General features: G+C 42.6%; 1 protein-coding gene across 2 annotated transcripts in view; it reads right to left on the reverse strand.

The window, feature by feature from the left end:
* Positions 1 to 918: 918 nt before the first annotated feature.
* RECK (reversion inducing cysteine rich protein with kazal motifs) overlaps positions 919 to 14504 on the reverse strand; it is a 73153-nt gene continuing 59567 nt past the window's right edge. For both annotated transcript variants that reach the window (XM_060014523.1, XM_069540763.1), the window contains 6 exons: positions 13443 to 13614; positions 7573 to 7765; positions 6108 to 6318; positions 4841 to 4914; positions 3612 to 3767; positions 919 to 2780 (listed from right to left, as the gene is read on the reverse strand). In XM_060014523.1, the coding sequence (XP_059870506.1) occupies positions 2559 to 2780; positions 3612 to 3767; positions 4841 to 4914; positions 6108 to 6318; positions 7573 to 7765; positions 13443 to 13614 (1028 nt within the window). In that variant the 3' untranslated portion in view covers positions 919 to 2558. The remainder of the gene's footprint in view (positions 2781 to 3611; positions 3768 to 4840; positions 4915 to 6107; positions 6319 to 7572; positions 7766 to 13442; positions 13615 to 14504) is intronic.

A 14504-nucleotide genomic window follows, 5' to 3' on the forward strand; every position in this document is an offset into this window, starting at 1 on the left:
CGGACGCCCAGGCTCAGCGGCCATGGCTCACGGGTCCAGCCGCTCCGCAGCACGTGGCATCCTCCCAGACCAGGGCATGAACCCGTGTCCCCTGCATCGGCAGGCAGACTCTCAACCACTGTGCCACCAGGGAAGCCCCTCTACTGCTTTTATAATAAGAAATTTAGTCAGTCCTGGCTATTGTCCTATCCTGATGAGAAAGGGCCTCTGCAGTATACTGTATCATTGTTCAAAATACTCATGGTCCCACCCCCAGCTCCTTCCCTACTGCCTCCTGCCAACACACACACACACACACACCAGAAGACGACAAATCCCTACCTTTTGAACTCGGGAGTGACTTGCTTGGGCTGGTAAGACGTAGGCAGAAACGACAGTGCCACTTCTGAGCAGAGACCTAAGGGCCAGTTGTGGTTTTCTTCGTCTCCTTCTTCTCTTTGTGAGGACACTGGGTGGGTCCAGAAGCGAAGACAGTATAGAGAAGAAGCGCAACTGACCCACAGCAGACATGTGATGGGAGCAAGATGGAGGTTTGGGGCTTTAGCCTCTGCTGACTGACAGAACCTTTCGGGCCTGCTGACCAGTTCCCTTTTTCCCAGGACATATCCTGGGGCTGGAATATTGGGCCGAGGCAGTGGGGAGCAGAACTCCCTAGTCTGTTCCTGGTCTTGGAGGGCCTGAAGCTCTCTCTGTCCTGAAGACCTAAAGCTGGGGTCTTTGTACTTGACTTTCTGCCACAGCCTGGCCTCTGGTCATGCCTGGGTCTGCTCTGACCAGCTCTGTTCCATCTGCTCCACTTTCCCAGGTTTGGAGTAATAACACTCCCATAACTTCTTATTCCAAAGCAAAGGACATAGCTTGCCCAAGAGTGATCAGTGGTTTCATTTAAAATGTGCACATTGCTTGGAAATACACATAATCATATAAAATTATTTTATTAAAATAGAAAAGCTTTCCAGTATATTGCATTGAAGACATTTATATAGAAAAAGCAATTGCAACAAACATGCTACATCACCACTGAGAAATTTTGAAAGCTTTAAGTGCCCACTTTTTTTCTTTCTTTCTTTTTTTTTTTTTTTTTTTTTTTTCGGTACGCGGGCCTCTCACTATTGTGACCTCTCCCATTGCGGAGCACAGGCTTCGGACGCGCAGGCTCAGCGGCCATGGCTCACGGGCCCGGCCGCTCCGCAGCATGTGGGATCTTCCCGGACCGGGGCACAAACCCGTGTCCCCTGCATCGGCAGGCGGACTCTCAACCACTGCGCCACCAGGGAAGCCCTAAGTGCCCACTTTTAAACAACATTTTGGTATAATATGCATATCCCTATATTTTCCAGAAGGTACATATAACACTGAAAAAAACACTTCATGTAAAATCTAAGCTTAGGTGCATATAAACAAGAAGTATTACACTGAATAGCTTATTTCAAACTGTGAAACACATTCAAAGTATTCAATTTCTTAGACAACATGCAAACATTTTCAAACTTAGATTGACACTTTTAAATATATAAACCACAATTCTTTATAATTCTATGTCAAAAAAGAAAGTCAAACAGAACACTTATCTACACTGTGCATATCACAAAAAGCAAATGTGTCTTCATGAACGGAAAGTACTAGGTTAACACACATGATTGTCATTTTACAAATATGGCTATTCACCTTCTTCATAATAAAATAGAAAAATCATGTATTATTTACACGAACTACTAATTATTTCACTTTTTGGCAATTACATAAGTAGCAGCAATTGGTTTAAAGGTCAATCTTTAAAAACTCTAAATTTAACTTGGATGATACCAAAGAATATACATCTGGTTAATATAAAAATGCATAATACAAGTCGCTTTGATGGGATATAACTTCTCCCTTTCACAAAAGTCACAGACACACATTAGGAACCACTGAGACTGTCACTTACAATATATTATATGAGTGCCATTTACTTAGCTGGCTTTTGCTTTTACCACATTAAATGGAATCCTGAATTAGATTTCTGTAAATTAAATTTGCCTGATGATTTATATGATAATTCCAAAGATGCCTTATCTTTATTTCATACTCTAATAGCAGTGGCTCTTTGCTCTGACCCCTCACTTCTAGACAGAGTAGGGAATATCTGTAAACAAACACACACGCTAGGGGCACTTTAATACTAAAAAGAACTTGGAAATGAAGTTTTTGTGATACGAAGCCCACAGTAAAGTGAGCTATATTTCTACAATGTGATCATCTCATTTACCAATGATATAGAATTTGTTTTAGAGTGGGGGACCCATCTAATGAGCAAAATGTAAATTGTAAGGCAGTGATCCGCCAGAAGGAGACATCCTCTTCATCAGTATTTGGAAGAACGTATTGTAACATTTGTAGAAACAAAACAAAACCCTTACTAACACTGGTGATTAAGAAAAATACTGTGTGGTGCATAGAGGTTAGAGGTGACAAGTGCTTTGACTTGGCCACTATTCAACTATAAACCAGCAGTCCTGTACGTCTTTTCCAAAGTAGAAAGATTAGATCGAGGAATATTTTGCACTTTTCATGGGCAGTCAGTTGTGTGTCCAGACCCTGTGCAAGGCGAGACCCAGGATGAGGAGGAAGAGGTGGGAGTGGCAGGAAGGCTGGGCCCTGGCAGCGGCCGAAAGCACACTGCTGGAGACCTGCACCTGAGAAATGATGAGGGCAGACAGAGGGACGTGGGCCGCCAGAGTAGGGCTGTCGGAGTTGATAAGGGATTCGATCTTCTCTGCTTCCTTATTGCAAGCCTCAATCTGGGAGAGGATAATCAGATTCTTTTAATATAAAATCACAGAATCCATGAAAAGGTCAAGTCAGACAAATTCCACAAATATCCTAACACCAGGAATAGGCTTTCTCTTTGTCCTTCTTTTCTTAGCCAAAGTAACATTTTAATAGTCTCAATTTATTACACAAAAAATAACTGCATCAATGGAAATCAAATGAAAAAAGCCATGACCCACACTGCCACTGCCCTTTCTTTTCCCACAATCCTGTTCACCCCTTCTCCACGCTTAGAAGTTATCTTTTCAAGCTTAAACATAGTCACAGGGAGTGGCCTTTCAATGCCCACCGACACATCAGGAGGAAAGCAATTAGACTTAATGAGCTTCCTAACTGTGGCAGTTTATAAACGGCTGTATTCACCCCCTTCACTGGAGCCCTCACTGTGTTGACACTGAAACTTGGGCCTCCTGAGTGAAGTTCACCTCTAGATTGTGAGCTGGCCCATAAGACCAGCGCTGGTGTGCTCCTCCTCCCCAGTGGGGGCACAGCCCTCGGGAGACAGGAGTCGGTCCTGGCTTTGTTACTGCGTGACCTGTGTCAGTCCCTGCCTTCCCTGGGCCTCAGCCGCCTCCTCGTCTGGATGATGAGCAGATGCCTTCCATCTCTGCACGCTCTGAGTCACAGCATCTCAACCTCTGCCCTCTCCCACTCCTTTGCGTTCTGTTGGCCACTGCTAACCTAGTGCAGCTCCGCCCCTCAGAGACTGCCATGCTTTCCTTCCTCCTGCCCTCACCCCCTCCCAAGGCCTCCATACTTGAAAGTAACAGGATGCTTGCACAACATGTGCTGAACCCCACCTGCAAAGCTTTTGGATAATGATCCACAGGAATGATCAGGATCACAATTTCTGATTCGATGCTGAAGTATCCAAATACGTCACACTGTGGGACAGACACATGCATGCGGATCTTCTGAAGTATTTCCAGAACGGTTATTGGCTTCTTGTTTGCCACCTAGAGAGAGAAAAAAATTCATTACCTGAAAAAAAAGAAGAATTCCTTATTACTGCCTAAGCTGCCTTGCCACCTTGCCTAAGCCACAGAGGCTCTTTTAACCAAGGAACCCCTAAGTGCGGGGCCCCAACAGGGCCTTGCTGGCTGAATTCTAAAATATCCACAGAGCCCATTCCAACGGGTTTGTTGTTTTTGTTTTCTGACTGCTGAGTTTTCTGGCTGAGATAAACACTCTCACGAGGAGCTTTTTTTTTTTTTTTTTTTTTTTTTTTTTGCGGTACGCGGGCCTCTCACTGCTGTGGCCTCTCCCACTGCGGGGCACAGGCTCCGGACGCACAGGCTCAGCGGCCACGGCTCACGGGCCCAGCCGCTCCGCGGCATGTGGGACCTTCCCGGACCGGGGCACGAACCCGTGTCCCCTGCATCGGCAAGCAGACTCTCAATCACTGCGCCACCAGGGAAGCCCCAGGAGCACTTTTTTAAGGGACAGTTCTGAGTTGGACGCCACAGGAAAATAATTAAAGCCTTCCTGTAAAAATACAGGTGTTTTCATAGAAATGGACATAATTTTCTAGGTAGTGGCAGGTGTTGGCTGCTACATTTCTAGAGACGAGTCTCTAAAACAGCAAGCAGAAAAAGTGATGATACAGCAAAGGGAAAGAGGCAAAACCATCAGAGGAATGTGGCCGGTTCTGGACGCAGCCCCCGGCGGCATGGGGACCATGTGAGGGCTGGCAACCTTGAGACCATCTGGGCGTGACCAGTCCCTGGCTGCCTCATCTGCCTCCACTATGTCGGCAGGGGACCTTTTCTGAGAAAGGCCCGGGCGATGGATTGCAGAGCAAGGTCACCACACAGCCAGGCTGTAGAGGGAAGGAGCACAGGACGGAGCCAGACACCTTGAGTTCAAACCCCAGTTCTCCTGGTTGTGAGCTACTATACGGCCTTGGGCAAGTTGCTCCCATGCAAATTAGTTTCTTCATCTATAAATGACATGACTCATTCTGTCTGTAGGACTACTGACAGGTTTATCGATAAGGTTTCAACAGTACATAGCACATAAAGCAACCTACCTTAGCAATAGTATCCAGTTTTTCTTTGTCAAATAAAACTCTTAACATCCCAGCACATAACGGGCAACAAGCACCTGTATAACAGAAACCATTTTATGTGTGTTCAGAATTAGAAACAAAGAGAATTCATAATAGTTGGTGAAATGACCAGCCCTTCATTTTGTGCTGGGAAAGTCACAGCAGTCCTTCCTGATGACTGCACTTTTAGATATGTTCCCTGACCAACCTGGAGTCTTATACTCTATACATTTACCGAAATCCTTCCTCCATCCCTGCTTTCCTCCTGTGCTACTTCTCAGGTGGGGCAGCTGTGGTTTAATACAGCACAGGGAGAGCTGGCCTTTCAAGACAGGCAGGGCCTAGACCCTGCCCTGCTCAGAACTCACTGCGTGATCCCGGGCAAGTGTTTCCTGTCTGCGAAACACAGGAGCAAGTGTTTCAGGGATTCCATGAGTGTTTAATTCAAATTTAATTTTAAAAATTATTTTAAACTGTTAGACCATAATAAAATGTCAGATCGTGGTCTCCAGGAGGAAAGAGGCTTTGTTCTGCTCACTGCTGTGTCCCCAGTGCCTAGAAGGTGTTTAGGACATAGTGGAAGCTCAAGAAACATTTGCTGAGTTCATGGACAGAGGAATGAACTTGTTAGACTCCAGGTTAATCTGTTCTGTGCAGACTTGGGATAAAGTCTCTTCTGACATCTCTGTCTAACCGAAGAGTATGAGACTGTAAGGTAAGCTGTTTGAAAACTGTCACCACTTATAATAGCCTGTACGAAACAAGACTTTCTTGATTATATGCAACAAAAACAATTAAATTAGATGCTAAGGCCAATCTAAGACAACAACCATCTTCTGTTTTTCTCAATTTCAAATGTTTGTGTTCATCAAAACTACTTCAATTATTCATTCATTAGTAACCAATTCCTTATTCATTAACTTTATAATATGCAAACACTATGCATTTGAACTAATAACCATAATTCTAGCAATTAAATATTGCTGTTTATCTATTGGTGTTTAAGGCAGGATTGAAAAAAGTTTTCCACATTGTTTTAAAATCACCAGACCAGATGATGTCTAAGGCAGATCCACAGCTTTTTAAGGTTGGCCCAGAGTAATGCATCTAATCAGCATCAGCTGGAGTCAAGACTTCCTGAAGTTTAAACACACTAGTCATCTCTCTTCTCAGTGACTCACTCTCTGGAGACAGATACGCAAATCCTCCCGCTTCCACCCCTGCCCCACCCCAAATACTGCCAGCCTACCGGGTGGGATGATGGGTTTGCATTCGGTCGCTGAGAGCGAAGGACATTTCACAGCAGCACACTCAGTGACAGAACTGTGCTCAGAGAGGACCCCGACAGCCTGGCAGGGCCCATAGTAATCGACCGCCACCCGGTCCGAGTAGGCAGCACACACGCTACTGTAGGTCTCCCCGTTGTGCCCGCAGATGGGCTCTGGGGCTCTGCAGAAGGGCTGAGGGCAAGAAAGCACAGTTAGCCTGTAAACCTCTGTGGTGCACTTTTCCTAACCAAGAGTGCAGAGTAGGTCTCCCTATTTTCAGGAAGGAAGAAAGACAGTATAAATTCTTGGACCCTCTGAAGTAAGCTCCTGAGGTTGCTAAACGTGGGGTGGGGCTGGGGGCAATAGGGCTGTCCCAAGATGAATTGAAGAGATTACTTTTCTCAGCCTCTCTGGGACTTGGGTACTCATTCTCTGTGAACTGATATGAGATAAAAATCCTCCCTCCCTCCAGACTTCCTTTATTCCAGAAGAACCTGTTAGAAGAAAACAAGACCAATCTTCATGCAAATTCAGAGGCCTTATCATTTCATGCTGGGATAAGGAGAGGGAAGAGTGGAGAGATCAGGAGAGCAGACAGACTGGCTCCATGAGGTAGGTTAGGAACATGGAAGCGAAAACTTGAAGCCAGGAACAGGGAACAACAGGAAGAGAAGACTGGGAATTCAGAGTAAAGGTATCAGTGCACTTGGAACATGATCTCTGAGGGGAAACAAGCCCAGGGGGATGACCTGAAGGGATTTTCCGACAATGAAGACCAGGAAATGAGCAGCCAGCAGGTCCGGTGTCAGCCAGCTGTGGGCAGGGGGTGCTGGCCCAAGGCTGGGCTTCCCCCAGGCAGAGGGCCCAGCCCATAGATCAGTGGTACTGTGGGAGGCCTCAGTGGGGTTGTCCTTGGGGTTATTTTTAACATGAATACAGATTTCACGACCCTCAAAGACTGAAAGATAAACTGATGTAAGACAACATTAAGTTTCAGAGAAATTTTCAGTCACTTTTCATACCTCAGGTGGGACTTCAGTGGGAAGAGTGGGGAAAGAGCTCTTTTCTTCGTTGTTTTACCTCGCATCCTTCCTGGGCTGTTTTCTAATGAGGGCCCGCAGAACTAGGGGAAGTGAAGATGCTGCTGACCAATGCCAGGCGTGTGAGACTTTAAATTCTTTTCCTAATGGTTGGCGGCAAGAAGCCTCCCTCTTCTTGCTCTGTACGCTAGATGTGCAAAGGTTCACACATGAGCAAGGGGGCCCTCCAGTGTTAGGAGGAAAAGCCAGCCTCGGGGTGGCTCATTTTTGGTGGAGGACTGAGTGCTCTAGATTTGACGGGATCCACAGCAGACCCTGAAGGGGTCTCACTGCTGATTCATGTGTAAAAGATCATAAGCTGATTTCATGCTCAGTGTACTTGGGTTTGTCAGGTAAACAGTGGTACCTGGCACGGGCCTTTGTATAAGAGGCTCTTCCCCCTCTGGTACAAAGTGCAGAGATTGCTGTGCTCCATGTGGTTTGTATCACAAACAGGATCTCGGCCCTGGTCACAGGTGAGCTGTCTTGGCAAACACTCATATTGGCTACATCCAAATTTATCAAAAGTTGTCAGGCAGACTTGTGGTTTGGGTATGCATCTGAAAAACACAAACGCAGCACCATGAGCCAGTGTCGTAAGGGACCATGGTGGGGCCGGCAAAGCACTGACAGGGCACAGGAGGCTGAGGAGAAAGTAAGAGAGCAATCAGAAACAGTCCCTGTGCCCAAGAGCTTATGGAGAGTGGGGAGTCGAGCACGCATGTAAAGCAGGCTATCAGGTAGAAAATCACACACCAAGTGATCGTGGGAATGAGTCATTCTGACTGGGGAGCCTGGAGAAAGCACCGGGAGGAGGTAGAACCAGGAGGATGAAGGCCTGCCAGGCTGAGGGAGCAGCAGAGCAAAGGTGTGATGCCTGAAACCCTGTGGTGCTGGGGGAGAGGGCAGGGGACCCCGAGAGCAGGAGCAAAGTATGCTTGGGGTGGAAGAGGCATGACATGAAGCCATCAAATGGGCTGGGGCCCAATGCTGGAGGCCTTCTCGTTAATAATAAATGGAGCATTTTCAGAGGCTTAATTATCAGCTTGGCTAATATGAGTCTATCTTAAGAGAAGGCTTCACAGTATGTGCTGAAAATTTCAGGTTTCTGTGCTTACAAGGCTGAGGACCTGATGCTGGCTGGTAGTGAATCACTGAGAGAATGCCACCCCCTGAAGCTGGGTTTTCCTAGTAATACCTGAACCTTGCTCCATTCTCAATCCCTGAACTTCTTCAGAGGGGTTAGGGAGGATGGTTCTTTTCTTCTTTAGACTCTTTTTGTCTCCCTCATTTCTATAAAGGGTATTTATAATTTTCTATAACAAGATAAGACCTACGAAAATGTTTAGCTTTTACTGGGTATTTGAAATAATAAGATATACAAATATTAGTCTATAAAGTAAAAGGAGAAGAATGTATTAGCTAGCATCATATAATTTCAAAGGAAATTGCTTCTATTCTTTTTAGAGATAAGCTTCCTGCACTGAAATCACCACCACCACCATCACTACTACTAATGTGGTTGCCTCTTCCGATGGGATTTAAAATTAGGATGCACGTAAAGAGAAATTAAGAAAACAATCCCATTTACAATCACATCAAAAAGAATAAAATATTTAGGAATAAATTTAACTAAGGAAGTAAAAGACCTGTACTTGGAAAACTATAAGACACTGATGAAATAAACTGAAGACGACACATAAAGATGGAAAGATATGCCATGCTCATGGATTAGAAAAACTAATATTGTTAAAATGGCCATGTTACTCAAGGCAATCTACAGATTCAATGCAATCCCTATAACAATACCAATAGCATTTTTCATGGAACTAGAACAAATAATTCTAAAATTTGTAAGGAAACACAAAAGACCCTGAATAGCCAAAACAATCTTGAGAAAGAAGAACATAGCTGGAGGTATCACTCTCCCTGATTTCAAACTATATTACACAGTCATCAAAACAGTATGGTACTGCACAAAAACAGACACATAGATCAATGAAACAGAATAGCAAGTCCAGGAAGAAACCCATTCTTATATGGGCAATTAATCTATGAAAAAGGAGGCAAGAATACACAATGGGGAAAAGACAGCCTCTTTAATAAATGGTGTTGGGAAAACTGGACAACTACATGTAAAAGAATCAAATTGGACTACTTTCTCACACCATACACAAAAATAAATTCAAAATGGATTGAAGACTTAAATGTAAAACCTGAAACCATAAAACTTCTAGAAGAAAACATAGGCAGTATGCTCTTAGATATTAGTCTTAGTAATATTTTTTAGATATGTCTCCTCAGGCAAGGGAAACAAAAGCAAAAATAAACAAATGTGACTACATCAAACTAAAAAGCTCTTGCACAGCAGAGAAAACCATCAACAAAATCAAAAGGCCGCCTACTGAATGGGAGAAGATATTTGCAAACGATATATCTGATAAAGGGTTAATATCCTAAATATACAAAGAACTCATACAACTCAACATCAAAAAAAACAAACACCCAATCAAAAAATGGGCCAAGGATCTGAATAGACATTTTCCCAAGAAGACATAAAGATGGCCAACAGGCACATGAAAAGATGCTCAACATCACTAATCATAAGGGAAATTCAAGTCAAATCACAATGAAATATCATCTCACACCTGTCAGAATAGCTATTATCCAAAAGACAACAAATAAGTCTTGGTGAGGATGTAGAGAAAGGGAAACTTCGTGTGTGTGTGAGCGCTCACACACACACACACACACACACACACACACACACACACACAGGAATATTACTCAGCCATAAAAAAGAATGAAATTTTGTGACGACACGGATGGACCTAGAGGGTATTATGCTAAGTGAAATAAGTCAGACAGAGAAAGACAAATACTGTATGATTTCACTTATATGTGGAACCTAAAAAACAAAACAAATGAACAAACATAATGAAAGATACAGAGTCATAGATACAGAGAACCAACGGGTGGTTGCCAGAGGGAGGAGAGTGGGGAGAGGAGAGAAATTGGTGTGGGAGATTAAGAGGTACAAACTTCCAGCTGCACAAGAAAGGAATCACAGGTATTAAATGTACAGTATGGGGCATATAGTTGATAACTACGTACAATAATATCCTTGTAGGATGAAAGACAGTAACTAAACTATTATTTCAAAATGTATAGAAATACTGAGTCACTATGTTGTATACCAGGAACTAACACAGAGTTGTAGGTCAATTATACTTCAAAACTAACAAACAAACTCATAGAAAAAGATCAGATTTGTGGTTACCAGAGGCAAAGGGTGAGGCGAGGGAGAATTAGATGAAGGTAGCCAAAAGATACAAACTTCTAGTTATAATATAGAGATGTAATGTACAACATGATAAATGTAATTAACACTGCTGAATGCTATATATGAAAGTTAACAGAATAAATCTTGAGAGTTCTTAGCACAAGGAAAAAAATTTTTTTCTATTTCTTTAATTTTGTATCTATATAAGATGATGAATATTCACTAAACGTATTGTGGTAATCATTTCATGATGCATGTAAGTCAAATAATTGTGCTATACACCTTAAACTTATATAGTGCTATATGTCAATTCTATCTCAATAAAATTAGAAGAAAGAAATTAGAATGCATGTAGTAATAATTTTACAGAAATTTAAGACATTTGAAGAGAAATATGAAAAAGAAGAACATTTAGAACTTCACTATCGATTAACATTGAAGGAATGAGAACAAAGAATATCAGGAGAAATTTGGTAATTTTGGAAGGAAAAACATTACCAATATGAACGTACAGAAATAAGAGGATCAATAGGAAAGGCTGAGACTCTGGGGGGTAAATTAAAATAAACACAATCAGGGCAGGGACTTTGTCTTGCTTACTATTGTGTCCTAGTGTTTAGAAAGATGCCTGGTATATCAGTAGATACTTGATGAATGACTATAACTTTATTTATTTATTTATTCTCAACTTTTTGTTTTTTAAACAATTAGTTTTTGAACAGATAATACAAGCCCATGTAGAAAGTGAAAAGACACAAAATCATATACAGTGAAAAGTAAATCTCCTTCCTACTCCTTGTGCCCCAGCCACCTAATTCCTTTCCCCAGAGGCAACCATTATTATCAATTTTTATTTATTCTTCCAGAGATATTTTATGTAAGAATAAGCATTTATATATGCTGACTCAAAAAGTATGTGCATTTAAAATTTTGGTAGCCTTGGACAAATTGCCCTCCAAAGAGGATGTACCAATCTTCACCCCCAAATCCTCTTGTATGGGAGTGCCTACTTGCCTACATTTTGTTATCAAACTTTTTACCTTTACCAAGCTGGTAGAAAGAAAATGGTACACAATTGTAGTTTTACTTTAATTTACATTTCTCTTAATATGAGAAAGGTTAAGCATTGTGGTAGATCGGCTAGATGATCATTCATCAAATTCATTTAACTTTCTTCCTGGGCATACATCTAGACTACATTTCCCAGCCTCCCTGGCAGTAGTTCTGGCCAAATGACTAAGTTCTAGACAATGGAGTGTGGCTGGAAGTAGAGATGAATTTTTAACCTGGCCTATAAAAGCTTCTCAAGAGCAACCTCCATCATCTCCCTTCTCTTGTCTGCTGGACAGAGGAGGACTAGAGGCTGTAGGAGCAGAGTTGCTAGATGGAAGGATCCTAAGTCTCTGAATCACGTGTAGAAAGCCACCTGCTGAACACCCAAATGGACTGTATTTGAACTTCTACTATGTTAAAGCACTGATATTTTGTATACAGTAGCTAGAGTTACTCCCCGCCAGCTAATATAAGCATCTTTTCAAGTGTTTAAGAACCATCTGTACTTCTTCTCCTATGTTTACATCCTTGGTCCATTTTCTATTGGTTATTGATCTTTGCCCATTTTTATACTAGGTTGTTCATCTTTTTCATATTGATTGGTAGGGGTTCTTTATATTGTAAGGACATCAGCCCTTTCTCTGAGATTCTTCTCAGTTTGTCATTTGTTTGCTACCATGCAGAAAATTTTCATTTTCATGTAGCTGCATTTTTCAAACTTTTCTTTTATATTGATTTTGTATTATACCCAGCCAGCCCTTTCCACTTTGAGATTTTATTGTTTTATTATAAAAGCAAGCCAACCTTATTCAGAAAGGTTAGCAAATAGAGGGAAACAAACAAATACCAAAACAACCCTCAATTCTACCTCCCAACACAACTATATTATCCTTTTGACTTATTTCTTTATCATGTTTCTTTATGTATAGCACCCTGTCTTCTTTCCATAGCAACTCTCTGGGCTTAGTTTTCATGATGTAAACTTTGCTAGATGGGTGACCAACTCTCTTTGCTAAAAGAGAATTTAAACTTGTTAAAATAAATTTAACACACGAGAAGATCTTTCCTTCCCTTCATGCTGCACCAGGATTTTCAGGATGGAGAAGCAGTTGCTTGTTCTCCACAAAACCTTCATAAGGCAAGGACTGTGGCACTGGGACATGTCCTGCTCAGCTCTCTGAGGTAGTCAGTGAAAACTCCAGTTCTAGAAGCTTGAAACCTAAGTGAATCATCAGGACCCTCATCCTGCAGCCACCACAGGCAGAAATCCATCATTAAGGCAAGGTCAACTGCACTCTGAGCTCCTGAGGAAAATGCAGAGAAAGGAGCCCCTAAACAACTTCATAAAATACTGAAGTTACACTTCCAGAGATTTCTCATGTCCCATCCCTACAATGGAGGTAGGTTTTAAGTAGAATGTTTCCTATTGCCATCAGGCATAAGTAGCTAGTAACAAGAATGCATCTCCTTCTCTTGTCTCAACTGCCACCTCTCCTTGCCTCACACTTTGTTCCAGTCTTACAAAACTGCTCTAGCTCCCGGCATACACCACGCTCTCTCCTCGTTTCCAGCAGCCAAGATCTTTGCTCCTGTTACTCTCTCTACCTTCACCAGCACCACCTTTCCTCCACCGTAAACCTTGCTGTCAGTCTCCTCCTCGTTTTTCCAGCCGACTGTCACATGCTCTAGAGGCTTTCCCAGGTTCCCCCAGGCTGTGTAAACTGCTCAACTTCTGGGCCCCCAATCAAAGCATGTTACCAAGCAGCTTTACCTGGATCTTTCCCTCTAGACTCCAACTTTTCAGGGCAGAGACCACCTTAATTCATCTTTGTATTTTCACTGTCTGGTATAGAGTAAGTGGTGACCTTCAGTTGAAAAAGATAAGGAGGCATTTGACTTACCTTTGGTTTTTTGGGCAGGGGTTAGGAGTACATGGATCCTTTGAGATGCATGATCCAAACTCAAACTGATGGTCTTGGAGGCCCACACAGCGAGCAATGCAGGCACTGGGGTAAGTGCGTCCATTCTGCCCACACACAGGGACAAACTGATCTGCACAGTTACAGGGCAGACCTGAAGGGAGGAGAGTGCCTCAACAATGTGCATTTGTACGGTCCCCTTCCCCTCTTGTTTCCTAATTAAGGCAAACCACTAACAAGCACGCAGAGGTCTCAGGTTAAAATACAATTTTAATAAGTCAGAAAAAAAATCCTTCCAATCTCTGACAGTGTTTTTAAAGGCGGCAAGGTTCTGAAAAGCCATTTGTCTGCATAACGACTTTCCTTTGTTCCATTTATTGCCAGCTAATTGAGGGCCTCCGGATCTTGATTCCAGGGGTAGAGACGAACAGAGCTATGGGTAGGAAAAGTAAAGAATGTTTCTCCCAATCTGGTATATAAAATCTGAAATTTAGATGTTTGATTCTGGCTTAGGGGATTTCTAGAATGTTAGAGGATAATATCAAAACCAAGACAAATAATGCAGGTTGTAAATGCGTCACATAGGTTCCTTCCATCTCCTTAGGGAGGGGGAAGAACAAGAAGGTAGTAACTTGGGAAATTATTGTGACTTGAGACTTAAGAATTTTCATGAACATCTCCTTCTGAGTCCTGTGTGGACTGGGGCACTCTCTGAGTCCCCCAGAATGTGGTATACTTTGTGGCCAGTAAAATCTCCTTAGAGTCTGCTAGCTAAACAGTCATTAATGTAATTTATCCCAGGACACGAGGGGCTACACACTACAGGGAAAAAGCATCCTGCTAGTTGTAAAGTTCAACTTCCCAAAACACTTAGATGTAAGTAAATAAATAAAAGTCTTCCGTGTACGTCCTTAGTTCATTTTTCATCCCCACATCATTTTAACTGTTTCTCTAAGCAGAATGAATTGTCCTCATCAGACCAAGCAGACAAAGGATAAAAATAAAGGACAACAACAACAGAAGAATAAAGCAGCAAAGACTGGT

The sequence above is a fragment of the Delphinus delphis genome, chromosome 6 (genome assembly GCF_949987515.2).
Source record: "Delphinus delphis chromosome 6, mDelDel1.2, whole genome shotgun sequence".
NCBI classification, from domain to species: domain Eukaryota; kingdom Metazoa; phylum Chordata; class Mammalia; order Artiodactyla; family Delphinidae; genus Delphinus; species Delphinus delphis.